The following is a 14331-nucleotide window of genomic DNA, read 5'->3' as shown; positions in this document are numbered from 1 at the left end:
CCCCCTCCCCAACCCCCAACCTCCACCCCAGCACGGACCCCCTCCCCAACCTCCACCCCGGCACGGACCCCCTCCCCAACCTCCACCCCGGCACGGACCCCCTCCCCAACCTCCACCCCGGCACGGACCCCCTCCCCAACCTCCACCCCGGCACGGACCCCCTCCCCAACCCCCAACCTCCACCCCAGCACGGACCCCCCCCCAACCTCCACCCCGGCACGGACCCCCTCCCCAACCTCCACCCCGGCACGGACCCCCTCCCCAACCTCCACCCCGGCACGGACCCCCTCCCCAACCTCCACCCCGGCACGGACCCCCTCCCCAACCTCCACCCCGGCACGGACCCCCTCCCCAACCCCCAACCTCCACCCCAGCACGGACCCCCCCCCAACCTCCACCCCGGCACGGACCCCCTCCCCAACCCCCAACCTGCACCCCAGCACGGACCCCCCCCCAACCTCCACCCCGGCACGGACCCCCTCCCCAACCTCCACCCCGGCACGGACCCCCTCCCCAACCTCCACCCCAGCACGGACCCCCCCCCCCCAACCTCCACCCCGGCACGGACCCCCTCCACAACCCCCAACCTCCACCCCGGCACGGACCCCCTCCCGGCACTCCCCCGGAGCCCAGCCTACTCTAACCACCCCCCCCCCCCCCCCACCCCGCCGCACACACACACAAGCCGAGACACACCTCTCCTCAGGCAATCAGTCTGCGGCCACGCCATTTCCTGCCCAGAGCCAACCCCCCAGGCCGTCACTCACCTCCTCGCTGGTCGGCGTGAGCCTGGAGCACTGGGTCACGCCGATGAAAAGGAGGTTTGATTCACGTCGACGTGAACGGTCATCACGTCGACGGGACTTCGGCCCATCCGGAAGGGAGAATATCGGCAGGCCGAAAATCGGCTGCCTTGCGCAGACCCGTGACATTCTCCGCGGCAGCGGCGCCATTAACGCCCCGCCGACTTTTCTCCCTTCGGAGACTTCGGCGGGGGCGGGATTCACGGCGGCCAATGGCCATTCTCCGACCCGGCGGGGGGTCGGAGAATGACGCCCCTGGTCTCTGCTGTTGTGAACGGTGCGTGAACGCTGGGGGGGGGGGAGGGGGCGGCCTGCGGGGGCATCCTGCACCGGGGTGTACCTCAAATGTGGGGTGGCCCACGATCGGTGCCCACCGATCGTCGGGCCGTCCTCTCTGAAGGACCTCCTTCCTTCCGTGGCCCCGCAAGATCCGTCAGACATCTTCTTGCGGGGCGGACTTTCAGAGGACGGCAACCACGCATGCGCGGGTTGGCGCCGGCCAACCCCCGCACGCGCGGATGACGCCCATTATGCGGCGCTGGCTGCGTCATCTATGCGGCACCGCCTTTAAGCGGGCGACAAGGCCTGGCGCGTGTAGATGACGCGGCCCCCGATCCTGGCCCATTGTCAGGGCCTGAATCGGTCGGGATCGGGGCCGTTTCGCGCCGTCGTGAATCTCGACGGCGTTCACGACGGCGCGGCCACTTCGGCGCGGGAGTGGAGAATCCCGCCTGTGATGGTCCAAAAAACCGAATAAAAAACATTTATAAAAAAAGGGAACCTGGGTGTCCTCGAGCTGACATGAATAAGTTGGGCCGAATGGCCTCCATCTGTGCTTTAACTTTTCTAAGATTCTACGATATTGTTGTTTTACTGGGATAGCTTGGGTGTTGGTGAGTACTGTTACTTTGCTGCAATTTAATGTTAGTCTTTAAGCTACTGTTTTCTTTTTGTCAGTTCTGTAGAAAATTAAGTTTCAGACTGAAGATATGGATTTAGAGGTGGGTAATAGTAGCAGGATCCGCATCTTGGAATGAATTAACAATAGTTTTGCACAAAGAATCCTTCATTCCTGAGGAGGATGAGACTATGGGCGTCATTCTCCGCCGGCGGGAGTCTCCGTTTTGCCGGAGCCCGGGGGTTTCCCGACGGCGTGGGGCTGCCCCACAATGGGAAACCCCATTGACCGGCCGGTGTTACGGAGACTCCCGCCGGCCGGTCGGGACAGAAATGTGGCGGGGCGGGTAGGAGAATTTCGCCCCGATGAGATTATAATGGAGAAAGGCAAAGGGTAGCATCACAAAAAGGATTGCTTCCCAACTCGCAGATAAGCTTCCAAGGAATGACCTGCCTGCATATCAGTGCCTCAGACGGCTGCATTTTCCCATCCTATCTCTGGAAGCAGCTGTGGAGACATGTTAACTGGAAGCCACTTCCACAGGAGAACAGCACGATCAATGCTGGTGAAAGTCAACAGGTGCATTGAATCTTCTTGCAGTGGTATCAGCACTAACTTTATATTTACATTGTGTATCTTGCATTGCCCTATTGTGTATTTTCTTTTCATATATTAAATGATCTGTTTGAGCTGCAGGCAGGCACTGTACCTACGTACACGTGACAATAAACAAATCCAATCCAACTTATTCATGGCTTCCAGGAAAATTGTTCTGCGCTCGAGTATCAATAATGTACACCATATTAATTCAAATCCAGACTATTGGCTTCTTCTCCTATGTAATTTCAAATGACCAACATCACATTTATGACTAAGTGGGGTGTGACAGAACTGAGAATTTTGATGCAACATAATGTAAGATTGAGAACACTAATGTAAGCTTTCATGACATGACATGTCAAAACAAAGGCATATAAACAATAATGTGTTAAGATACTTTTATTGAGCATAAAATATTGCATTTTCCATCCAAATAAAAGATCCTTAATACCTATGAAGAAGTAATAAGTTGAAAGCTCTTCTGATCACTGTCTTTTTATCTGATCCATTTATTGCACTAGACACTGCACTAATCCTTAGTAATCACAAACCCAACTCAAGGGGATGAACACGTTAGAGGAAAATACAGTTACATTTCAGTGAAGTAAGACATAAAATTTAATGCAGATCTGCTGCAGAAATCAAGATCTAGAACTGGTCCGTGCAGTGCTTGTTTCTTAAGCACTACCTGCAGTCCGAAGGCACCCAATATGTTTGGCAAGAAGCACTTGCACATTTCCGCCCAGAAGTGTGGCACCCGCATCATCCACACTGAAGCAGGTTTTAGGCTCATTGCATATGCAAAGAGGGGATAACGCCTGTGTGAGTTCTCTTAGCCAATAGTTGTTTGCCTTAAAGCAATCAGTGCCATCACTTATGGATCCTAGGATTCCTTGCAATAAAGAAAGTAAATAACTTACCTGAATTTAGGGTTGGGTAGGAGTGCTCCTCCAGACCCCATACTAAGGAACTGCTTCTGATCTGTTTAATCCTGATGTGATAACTTGATATTCTCCCTTTCTACCAGCAATCCAAAGCCCTGAAACCGACCATAACCCCATGATCAACTAATCTTGGCTCCTGATTGCTGTATTTGCTGTCCCCTCATATACCAGCACATCCTTTGTATTCCCAAAAATAGGCCATACTTTTTTTTATTTGTTCATGGGATGTGGACATCTCGGGATGTGGACATCTCTGGCTGGGCCAGCATTTATTGCCCATCCCCGAGGATATTTAAGAGTCAACTACATTGCAGCACGGTAGCATTGTGGAGGGCAGCACGGTAGCATTGTGGATAGCACAATTGCTTCACAGCTCCAGGGTCCCAGATTTGATTCCCGGCTTGGGTCACTGTCTGTGCAGAGTCTGCACATTCTCCCCGTGTGTGCGTGGGTTTCCTCCGGGTGCTCCGGTTTCCTCCCACAGTCCAAAAATGTACGGGTTAGGTGGATTGGCCATGCTAAATTGCCCATAGTGTCCAAAATTGCCTTTAGTGTTGGGTGGAGTTACTGGGTTATGGGGATAGGGTGGAGGTGTGGACCTTGGGTAGGGGGCTCTTTCCAAGAGCCGGTGCAGGCTCGATGGGCCGAATGGCCTCCTTCTGTACTGTAAATTCTATGATGATCTATGATGATCTGGAGTCACATGTTGGCTAGACCAGGTAAGGCCGACAGATTTCCTTCCCTAAAGGACATTAGTGAACCAGATGGGTTTTTACGACAATCAACATGGTTTTATGGTCATGTTTAGACTTTTAATTCCAGATGTTGATTGAATTCAAATTTCACCATCTGCCATGGCTGGATTTGAACCAGATTCAGAGCATGTTTCGCTTCTCTAGTACAAGGTAGAGTCATAAATCTTTTTAAACCTTTAATCATCTCAAGTTCACATTTTCAGTTCTGAGCTACCTAATCCTGAAGTAAATCAAAAAACGAACAAATTGTTCATCAATATCCACACTCAGCTGCGCAGGCGCATGTAGGCTACACATATGGTACCACCTTTGAGATGTCACATGTGATAGCCATGCAAAAAACATTAAAGCGTTGGTGCTCTTAAACAAATCGCCCACACACTACAAAAAAACTCATTGAGTATGTTGCTGATCACCTTATCACCATACAAAATGCAGTTACAACAGGATTGGTGTTATCTAAAACATCTGACAATAGATTAGTCATAAAAATGAATCTGACCAAGACCTGTATTAATACATTCTTGTTGTCTGATTATAGTTTGCATAATAGATCAATATTCAGCATAATACAGGTGTAGGCAAATGTGTCACCGTTGAATTAACATGGAGACTGCCATCACAAACTGTGACTTTCAACATATTTGATGTAGTCGAAATTAGGCAGTCTGAAGGGGACCTCATTCCACTTTTTATAAGTGCCTCGATCAGTGTTCTTCTCATCGATAATCACAACAAAGTTTCTGATTGACAAGCATGGTAAATTCACTCCACGATGGACCATCATTGTACCCCATGGCTTTAAAACAAGATAAGAATAATGCAGTTAGCCTTTGACTGACAAATAGTTAGGTAAGAATTGATCCACTATAATTTCAATAAAATCTAATTTTACCTGGCCACACTTCTTGCAGTAGATCTCTTGATTTGTTTGGTAATCTAGGCATTTTTCTTGCAAGGCTTTATTTTCTCGTTCACCATATAAATCTCTACAATGAAATGTGGATGATTACAATTCATATCTAAGGTCAATTAAACTAGAAATTAATCCTACAAATGTCCATAAGACCATAAGACATAGGAGCAGAATTAGGCCATTCGGCCCATTGAGTCTGCTCCGCCATTCAATCATGGCTGATATTTTCTCATCATCGTTCTCCTGCCTTCTCCCCATAACCCCTGATCACCTTATTAATCATGAACCTATCTATCTCTGTCTTAAAGACACTCAGTGAATTGGCCTCCACAGCCTTCTGCGGCAAAGAGTTCCACAGATTCACCACCCTCTGGCTGAAGAAATTCCTCCTCATCTCTGTTTTAAAGGATCGTTCATTTAGTCTGAGATGGTGCCTTCTGTTCAGTTTAATGAAAGCACATAACAGTGCCAAAGCACAAATACTATAATGCCTTCAAAGTATAATTTAGCAATAAGAAAAATGGTAGCTTTTACAATATATTTTAAATAACTGGCATTGGAAACGTTATGGGTTGGATTCTCCACATGTTTCTTGCCGACTTGTTGGTGACGGGATTTTCTACTCCCACCACTTGTCAATGGGATTTCCGGGAAACCCACGAGCAGGGATGCACTGCTGGCAGGAACTGAGAATCCCAACGGCCGGTGAATTCGGCCTAGATTTCAGTTTGCAAGTCAAGTTCAGCCCTAGCACCTTTCTTCTTTTATCTTTTGAAAATAAAGCACTAAAATTGACTTAGATTAATTTTTACAAAGGATTAACATTCAAAGGTTTGCGTTGTTTATTATTGCTACCAGGTATAACGATGATAGCCTGATTCCCAAAGAACTTGTTAGCCACCAAAGCAATTGAACCAAATTTCAAACATTCTATGCATTTCCGGTAACATCACAACTCACAAACACTCACAGAAAGTGGAAATAAGGACAGAAACACCTGGAAATGCAAAGCAGGCCAGTCTACATATTGAAAGGGAAAAGACTGGTTATTACTGGGCATTGTTACATCCCCAGTGGAGACTGGTAAGTTTTAAAAATGAAATTCAAACTTTCAATCAATAGCTGAAATGATGACATAACAAAACATGTTTTAATATGTATACTGTAACAAAATATTAAAAACACCATAGACTAAACTATTTTTATGGGTGACTAATACGTTAAACCACTGAATGGTTTCCCCCTTATAGCACAAATGACAAAATCACATTTTGCAGCTAGAGGTTCCATTGTAAGAACGTAAGAACTAGGAACAGGAGTAGGCCATCTGGCCCCTCGAGCCTGCTCCGCCATTTAATGAGATCATGGCTGATCTTTGTGGACTCAGCTCCACTCTCCGGCCCGTACACCATATCCCCGAATCCCTTTATTCTTTAGAAAGGTATCTATCTTTTTCTTAAAAACGTTTAAAGAAGGAGCCTCAACTGCTTCACTGGGCAAGGAATTCCAGAGATTCACAACCCTTTGGGTGAAGAGGTTCCTCCTACACTCCGTCCTAAATCTACCTCCTCTTATTTTGAGTCTATGCCCCCTAGTTCTGCTTTCCCCGACCAGTGGAAACAACCTGCCCGCATCTATCCTATCTATTCCCTTCATAATTTTATATGTCTCAATAAGATTCCCCCGCATCCTTCTAAACTCCAATGAGTACAGTCCCAGTCTACTCAACCTCTCATCATAATCTAATCCCCTCAACTCTGGGATGAACCTAGTGAATCTCCTCTGCACTTCCTCCAGTGCCAATATGTCCTTTCTCAGGTAAGGAGACCAAAACTGAACACAATACTCCAGATGCGGCCTCACCAACACCCTATACAATTGCAGCATAACCTCACTAGTCTTGAACTCCATCCCTCTAGCAATGAAAGACAAAACTCGATTAGCCTTCTTAATCACCTGTTGCACCTGCACACCAACCTTTTGTGACTCGTGCACCAGCACACCCAGGTCCCTCTGCACAGCAGCATGTTTTAACATCTTACCGTTTAAATAATAATCCATTCTGCTGTTATTCCTCCCAAAATGGATAGCCTCACACTTGGCAACATTGAATTCCATCTGCCAGACCCTAGCCCATTCACCTAACCTATCCAAATCCTTCTGCAGACTTCCGGTATCCTCTGCACTTTTTGCTTTACCACCCATCTTAGTGTCATCTGCAAACTTTGACACATTGCACTTGGTCCCCAACTCCAAATCGTCTATGTAAATTGTGAACAACTGCGGGCCCAACACTGATCCTTGAGGGACCCCACTAGTTACAGGTTGCCAACCAGAGAAACACCCATTTATCCCCACTCTCTGCTTTCTGTTAGTTAACCAATCCTCTACCCATGCTACCACTTTACCCTCAATGCCATGCATCTTTAGTTTATGCAGCAACCTTTTGTGTGGCACCTTGTCAAAAGCTTTCTGGAAATCCAGAAATACCACATCCATTGGCTCCCCGTTATCTACTGCACTGGTAACGTCCTCAAAAAATTCTACCAAATTAGTCAGACACGACCTACCCTTTGTGAACCCATGCTGCGTCTGCCCAATGAGACAATTTCCCTCCAGGTGCCCCGCTATTTCCTCCTTAATGATAGATTCCAGCATTTTCCCTACAACCGAAGTTAAGCTTACCGGCCTATAATTACCCGCTTTCTGCCGACCTCCTTTTTTAAACAGTGTTGTCACGTTTGCTACTTTCAAATCCTCTGGGACCACCCCAGAGTCTAGTGAATTTTGATAAATTATCACTAGTGCGTTTACAATTTCCCTGGCCATCTCTTTTAACACTCTGGGATGCATCCCATCAGGGCCAGGAGAGTTGTCTACCTTTAGCCCCATTAGCTTGCCTAATACTGCCTCCTTAGTGATTACCATCATCTCAAGGTCCTCACCTATCATATCTTTATTTCCATCAGTCACTGGCATGTTATTTGTATCCTCCACTGTGAAGACTGACCCAAAAAACCTGTTCAGCTCCTCAGCCATTTCCCCGTCTCCTATTATTAAATCTCCCTTCTCATCTTCCAAAGGACCAATATTTACCTTAGCCACTCTTTTTTGTCTTATATATTTGAAGAAGCTCTTACTATCTGCTTTTATGTTCTGAGCCAGTTTACTTTCATAGTCTACCTTACTCTTCTTTATGGCTTTTTTAGTAGCTTTCTGTTGTCCCCTAAAGACTTCCCAGTCCTCTAGTCTCCCACTTATTTTTGCCACTTTGTATGTTTTTTCCTTCAATTTGATACTCTCCCTCACCTCCTTAGATATCCACGGTCGATTTTTCCCCTTTCTACCGTCTTTCTTTTTTGTCGGTATGAACCTTTTCTGAACACTGTGAAAGATCGCTCAGAAGGTTCTCCACTGTTCCTCAACTGCTTCACCATGAAGTCTTTGCTCCCAGTCTACCTTAGCTAGTTCTTCTCTCATCCCATTGTAATCGCCTTTGTTTAAGCACAAAACACTAGTGTTTGATTTTACCTTGTCATCCTCCAACTGTATTTTAAATTCCATCACATTGTGGTCGCTCCTTCCAAGAGGATGCCGAACTATGAGATCATTAATCAATCCTGTCTCATTACACCGGACCAGATCTAGGACCGCTTGTTCCCTTGTAGGTTCCATTACATACTGTTCCAGGAAATTATCCCGGGCACATTCTATAAACTCCTCCTCAAGGCTGCCTTTACCAACCTGGTTAAACCAATCGATATGCAGATTAAAATCTCCCATGATAACCGCTGTACCATTTCTACATGCATCCGTTATTTCTTAGCTTATTGCCTGCCCTACCATCCTGTTACTATTTGGTGGCCCATAGACTACTCCTATCAGTGACCATTTCGCCTTACTATTCCTGATTTCCACCCAAATTGATTCAACCTTGTCCTCCATAGCACCAATATCATCCCTTACTATTGCCCGGATGCCATCCTTAAACAACAAAGCTACACCACCGCCCTTACCGTCCATTTTATCCTTCCGTATAGTCTGATACCCTTGGATATTTAACTCCCAGTCGTGACCATCTTTTAACCATGTTTCAGTAATGGCCACTAAATGATAGTCATTCACGATGATTTGCGCCATCAACTCATTTACCTTATTTCGTATACTACGAGCATTCAGGTAAAGTACACTTATGCTGTTTTTTATGTCTTTGTTATGAATCCTAACACCTTGATCAGTAACTTTTCGCAATTTATTTTTCCTCTTACCCTTTCTCCTAATTTTCCTTTTCTTTGAACCCATATCTCTACATAATAACCTGTCACGTAACCTGCTGCCTTGATCTCCATTAACCATTATACTGTCCATAGCTTTACACTTCCCTTCCCCCCAACTTGCTAGTTTAAAGTCCTTGTGACCAACCTATTTATCCTATTCGCTAGAACACTGGTCCCAGAATGGTTCAGGTGAAGACCGTCCCAACGGTACAGGTCCCTCCTGCCCCAGAGCTGATGCCAATGCCCCATGAAATGGAATCCCTCTTTCCCGCACCACTCCTTTAGCCACGTGTTAACTTCCCTAATTTTCTCAACCCTATGCCAATTGGCACGTGGCTCGGGTAGTAATCCAGAGATTATAGGTCCCTGGGAACAGGTCCCTGGAGGACCTGTTCTTTAATTTAGTCCCTAGTGTTTGATAACCACCAAACAGGTCCTCTTTCCTAGTCTTACCTATGTTGTTAGTCCCAACGTGGACCACAACAACTGGATCCCCCCACTTCCTCTCCAAAATCCTTTCAAGCCGATCAGAGATGTCCCTCACCCTGACACCGGGCAGGCAACATACCATGCGGGACTCTCGATCTGGTTTACAAAGGATGCCATCAATCCCCCTAATTATAGAATCCCCTACAACTACCACTTGTCTTTTTGCTCCCCCCTCTTGAATGGCTTCCTGTACCACGGTGCAGTGGTCAGCCAACGCATCCTCCCTACAGCCCTCTTCCTCATCCACACAGGGAGCAAGTACCTCATACCTGTTGGACAAGGTCAAGGGCTGAGGCTCCTCAACTCCTAAACTCAGGATCCCCCTACCTGCCTCCCTTGCAGTCACACCACTCTGTCCCTGACCACTGTCCGAATTAACAGTACTTATTCTACCGGGTGTGACTGCCTCCTGAAACAAAGCGTCCAGGTAATTTTCCCCCTCCCTGATGTGCCGCAGTGTGTGCAGCTCGGTCTCCAGCTCATCAATTCTGAGCCGAAGTTCCTCGAGCAGATGTGGTCACTGACGGTCTCAATGGGATCCACCAGTTCCATCATCATACAGCAACAGCACATCACCTGTCCAGCCATATTTAGTTAATTAATTTAAATATTACTTTTTAAAAAAAAATTCTTTATAGAACCTCAAGGATAAACCAGAACACCAACAAAAACACAGCCCTCTCTCGCCACTCACCCGAACTCAGTCACTCACCTAAACTCAGATGCACTCAGTTCCAATCAGCACTCCGTGACTAAAGGCACTCCTGTCACACCTTTTGTGCACTCACCTCTCCCAGCACTGTCCCGGCTCTCTCCTGCCGCGCTTTTTAAATCTCCCGGCTCTCTCCTCCGGCGCTGTTTTCGCTGTCGCGGCTCTCTCCTCCCGCGCTTTTAAAATCTCCCGGCTCTCTCCGGCGCTGTTTTCACTGTCCCGGCTCTCTCCTCCCGCGCTTTTTATATCTCTCGGCTCTCTCCTCCGGCGCTGTTTTCGCTGTCCCAGTTCTCTCCTCCCGCGCTTTTTAAATCACCCGGCTCTCTCCTCCGGCGCTGTTTTCGCTGTCCCGGCTCTCTCCTCCCGCGCTTTTTAAATCTCCCGGCTTTCTCCTCCAGCACTGTTTTTGCTGTCCCGGCTCTCTCCTCCCGCGCTTTTTAAATCTCCCGGCACTCTCCCCCGGCGCAGTTTTCGCTGTCCCGGCTCTCTCCTCCTGCACTTTTTAAATCTCCTGGCTCTCTCCTCCGGCGCTGTTTTCGCTGTCCCGGCTCTCTCCTCCCGCGCTTTTTAAATCTCCCGGCTCTCTCCTCCGGCGCTGTTTTCGCTGTCCCGGCTCTCTCCTCCCGCTCTTTTTAAATCTCCCGGCTCTCTCCTCCGGCGCTGTTTTCGCTGTCCCGGCTCTCTCCTCCCGCGCTTTTTAAATCACACGGCTCTCTCCTCCGGCGCTGTTTTTGCTGTCCCGGCTCTCTCCTCCCGCTCTTTTTAAATCACCCGGCTCTCTCCTCCGGCGCTGTTTTCGCTGTCCCGGCTCTCTCCTCCCGCGCTTTTTAAATCACCTGGCTCTCTCCTCCGGCGCTGTTTTCGCTGTCCCGGCTCTCTCCTCCCGCGCTTTTTAAATCTCCCGGCTCTCTCCTCCGGCCCTGTTTTTGCTGTCCCTGCTCTCTCCTCCCGCGCTTTTTAAATCACCCGGCTCTCTCCTCCGGTGCTGTTTTCGCTGTGTGTCCTTTAAGCAGACATTCAGTTCTCCCAACATCAGTCCAAAATGATTTAGATCTCGAGGGTTTACTTCTGTTCTTCTCCTTTCTCAGATTGGTAATGTCTAACCCCAGAAATGTTGACCGTGAGAGTATTCATGGAGATCCTCCTGCCCATGCAAGCTAGGCAAATTTTCCAGCTTTGTTTTAACTCCTCATGAAATTGTTCTTTTCAATCTGAGCGCGAGCAGCCCCCCTCATTCTGGTTTGGTGAATCATAGAGACTTTTGTAATAATAATCCTTATTGGTGTCACAAGTAGGCTTACATTAACAGTGCAATGAAGTTACTGTGAAAATCCCCAAGTCGCCACACTCTGGCTCTTCGCCGGGTTCACTGAGGGACAATTCAGAATGTCCAAATCACCTAACAAGCACGTCTTTTGGGACTTGTGGGAGGAAACCGAAGCACCTGGAGGAAACCGACGCAGACACGGGGAGAACGTGCAGGCTCCGCACAGACAGCAACCCAAGCCGAGAATCAAACCTGGGACCCTGGCGCTATGAAGCAACAGTGCTAACCACTGTGCTGCTGTGCTGCCCATAGACCTCCAGCTGCTCTCTCTCCCAGATCCTGGCAGACTAACTCACCTGTCTACGATATTCAATTATATTTTAGGAAAGCATGTAACCCAATCTTTACAATGGTTTTCTCTGCAACTTTCCCCAGAGCAATGTAAACCACATCAGTCTTGGATCCAGGCAGTAATGCTGATTAGCTACTCTTTAAACCCTATCCTATCCTGGAATCAAATGGTCAGTTCTAAATATACCTTTTCCAAACTAACATATTTAACAATTCCCTGGGGTTCAGAGAGTAATCGCCTGTCCACAGGCATCACAGCTGCCTTCACTGTTGTCTGTAAATGTGAATGCCTTAAACCTCTCTCCCAGTAAAACAAAACTAGCCTTTTTATACCCTTTAACAGCCTGAATACCCTGACCTGCTGGCAGGCAGATTTCTGCACAGGTCACATGATCCCTTTCTTTTCACCCTAAATTAAAGGCAAAGCCCAAAATATGATAACCATATAACCTCATAATTGTAGCAGTGTACCCCTCGTTAGAAATAACTTCAAATGAAGAGTACAATCACAAAACATTATAACCTTTCTATTTCCAAAGGCTGCCTGGCCTTTCTTTGTATTTCCAGGATTTGGGTTTTATTTCAGATTTTTGCATAGTTTTGAGAACATAATGACAATAATTAAAATTCTAGGTTATGTGTACCTAATGATAAATTTGCAAAGGTTTTATATCTTACTTGAACTCATCTGTGACATTGACATGATGCATGTTTTCAATTACTTGAATATCTTTTCCTGAACAGGCAAGTCTGCTACAGGTATTACAGAGAAATGTCACTTTAGAAGGATCACTTTTTATTCTTTTAGCCAAACTTTTCCTCGTCTTCATTTTGTGCTCCATTAAGTTCTGCAACTGCCGTTCTTCTATCTGAACATTGGAAAAGTAAATATGAGTTTAACAACTACCAAATAACTCTCTGGCCCACACAGTTTATGTACAAATGTCCCTTGACAGCCTCTGAAATGCAGATTTCACTTCCTATTTTTCACAGCAGAAAGCACTTAGCTCCTTTTGATGTGGGAAGGAACTGTCAATCATAACAAGAGTATTTATAAACGTTGTGCTTAGCATCAAAACAGGGTATTGAGATACATTAAAGAGTGGTGGGAAAGATAAACAATCCACCAAGCGCTGTCTCTGGAGTAATAAAACTGTCAATAACTGGCCAATGCAGTGTATTACTGTGTGAAACTGTACAGAAGAATTGCATTTCAAAGGTGGTCAAGGGATTTGAAACATGTTGAAGTATGCCTAGCTTGAGATAGTTTCTGACACTTGTAGCAACTGCTACTTTAAACATTTTTGTCTGAGGCAGCAGGTGTTAGGGAACGGTAAGTGAAAATGCAGTGATTGTAACCTCTACTGCCTGGAGTGCTCTTCAGCTTTCAGGCACGGATGACTGATGGGGGTCTCAGACGAAGGTCTCTGATGGGGGTCTCTGATTGAGAGGTCTGGTATGGGTCCCTAAAAAGGTCCCTGATGGGGATCTCTGATGGGGGGCCTCTGATTGGGGTCTACGATGGGGTTCTCTGATTGGGGTCTCCAATAGGAGTTCTGTTGGAGTGTCTGAAGGGGGACTCTGAGAGAGTTGCTGATGGGAATCTCTGATTGGGAGGTCTGATGGGGGTACCTGATAGGGGCCTCTGATCGGGGTCTATGATGGGGTTCTCTGATTAGGCTCTCCAATAGGAGTTCTATTGGAAGGTCTGGAGGGGGACTCTGAGAGGGTCGCTGATGGGGGTCTCAGTGAGGATGTTAATGGGGGTGTGTGGGAGGTGTCACCCTCATACATGAGTGATATGGGGGCGATGACCTGTTTTTCCCGTGGTGGGGGGGGGGTGGGGAGGATTCCCTACTTGTCAGCGGGGGTCCCTACTTGTCAGCGGGGGGGGGGGGGGGGGGGGCTGCCGATGGACTTGGGGGGGCACCTCAGTTATGCACTAACCCCATTGAACCACTTCGGGATCAACCGCGTTAGGGCTACACTTGGGCAAACGGGGATTGGAGAAACCCAGCTCTTGTTTTCACATCATGGATCAACCACTTCAGGACCATCAGATAATCATCTTCAGATCCACACCGGGAGAGGAAAAGTATGTTCCCACAAAAAAGCATTAAAAAATCAGTATCTGCCAAAATTCAGAAAATGCTATCTCATTAAAAATTAGCCTAATCATGTAGTTAGTGTGGATTAAATGAGCTTTATTTTAAAAACAACACTCTCAAGCAGAATGCCAGCTATCAAAAAGTGTCCAGGTGGAAAAAAGACGAAGCAGCAAACTATTATCATGGTTGTGCTGGTAGACTGGGGAAAAAA

The 14331-nt window shown here is 47.1% G+C and overlaps 1 protein-coding gene across 1 annotated transcript in view; it reads right to left on the bottom strand.

Annotated features, from left to right (window-relative positions):
* Positions 1 to 2684: 2684 nt before the first annotated feature.
* The window catches only part of ifih1 (interferon induced with helicase C domain 1), a 209436-nt gene continuing 197789 nt past the window's right edge, over positions 2685 to 14331 (bottom strand). Inside the window, exons 13-15 of the mRNA XM_072474262.1 lie at positions 12691 to 12881; positions 4896 to 4989; positions 2685 to 4799 (exon numbers count right to left, since the gene is read on the bottom strand). Of these exons, the coding sequence (XP_072330363.1) occupies positions 4620 to 4799; positions 4896 to 4989; positions 12691 to 12881 (465 nt within the window). The 3' untranslated portion in view covers positions 2685 to 4619. The remainder of the gene's footprint in view (positions 4800 to 4895; positions 4990 to 12690; positions 12882 to 14331) is intronic.

The sequence above is a fragment of the Scyliorhinus torazame genome, chromosome 2 (genome assembly GCF_047496885.1).
Source record: "Scyliorhinus torazame isolate Kashiwa2021f chromosome 2, sScyTor2.1, whole genome shotgun sequence".
In the NCBI taxonomy this organism is placed as follows: domain Eukaryota; kingdom Metazoa; phylum Chordata; class Chondrichthyes; order Carcharhiniformes; family Scyliorhinidae; genus Scyliorhinus; species Scyliorhinus torazame.
This window is presented reverse-complemented; position numbering and strand designations above follow the sequence as displayed.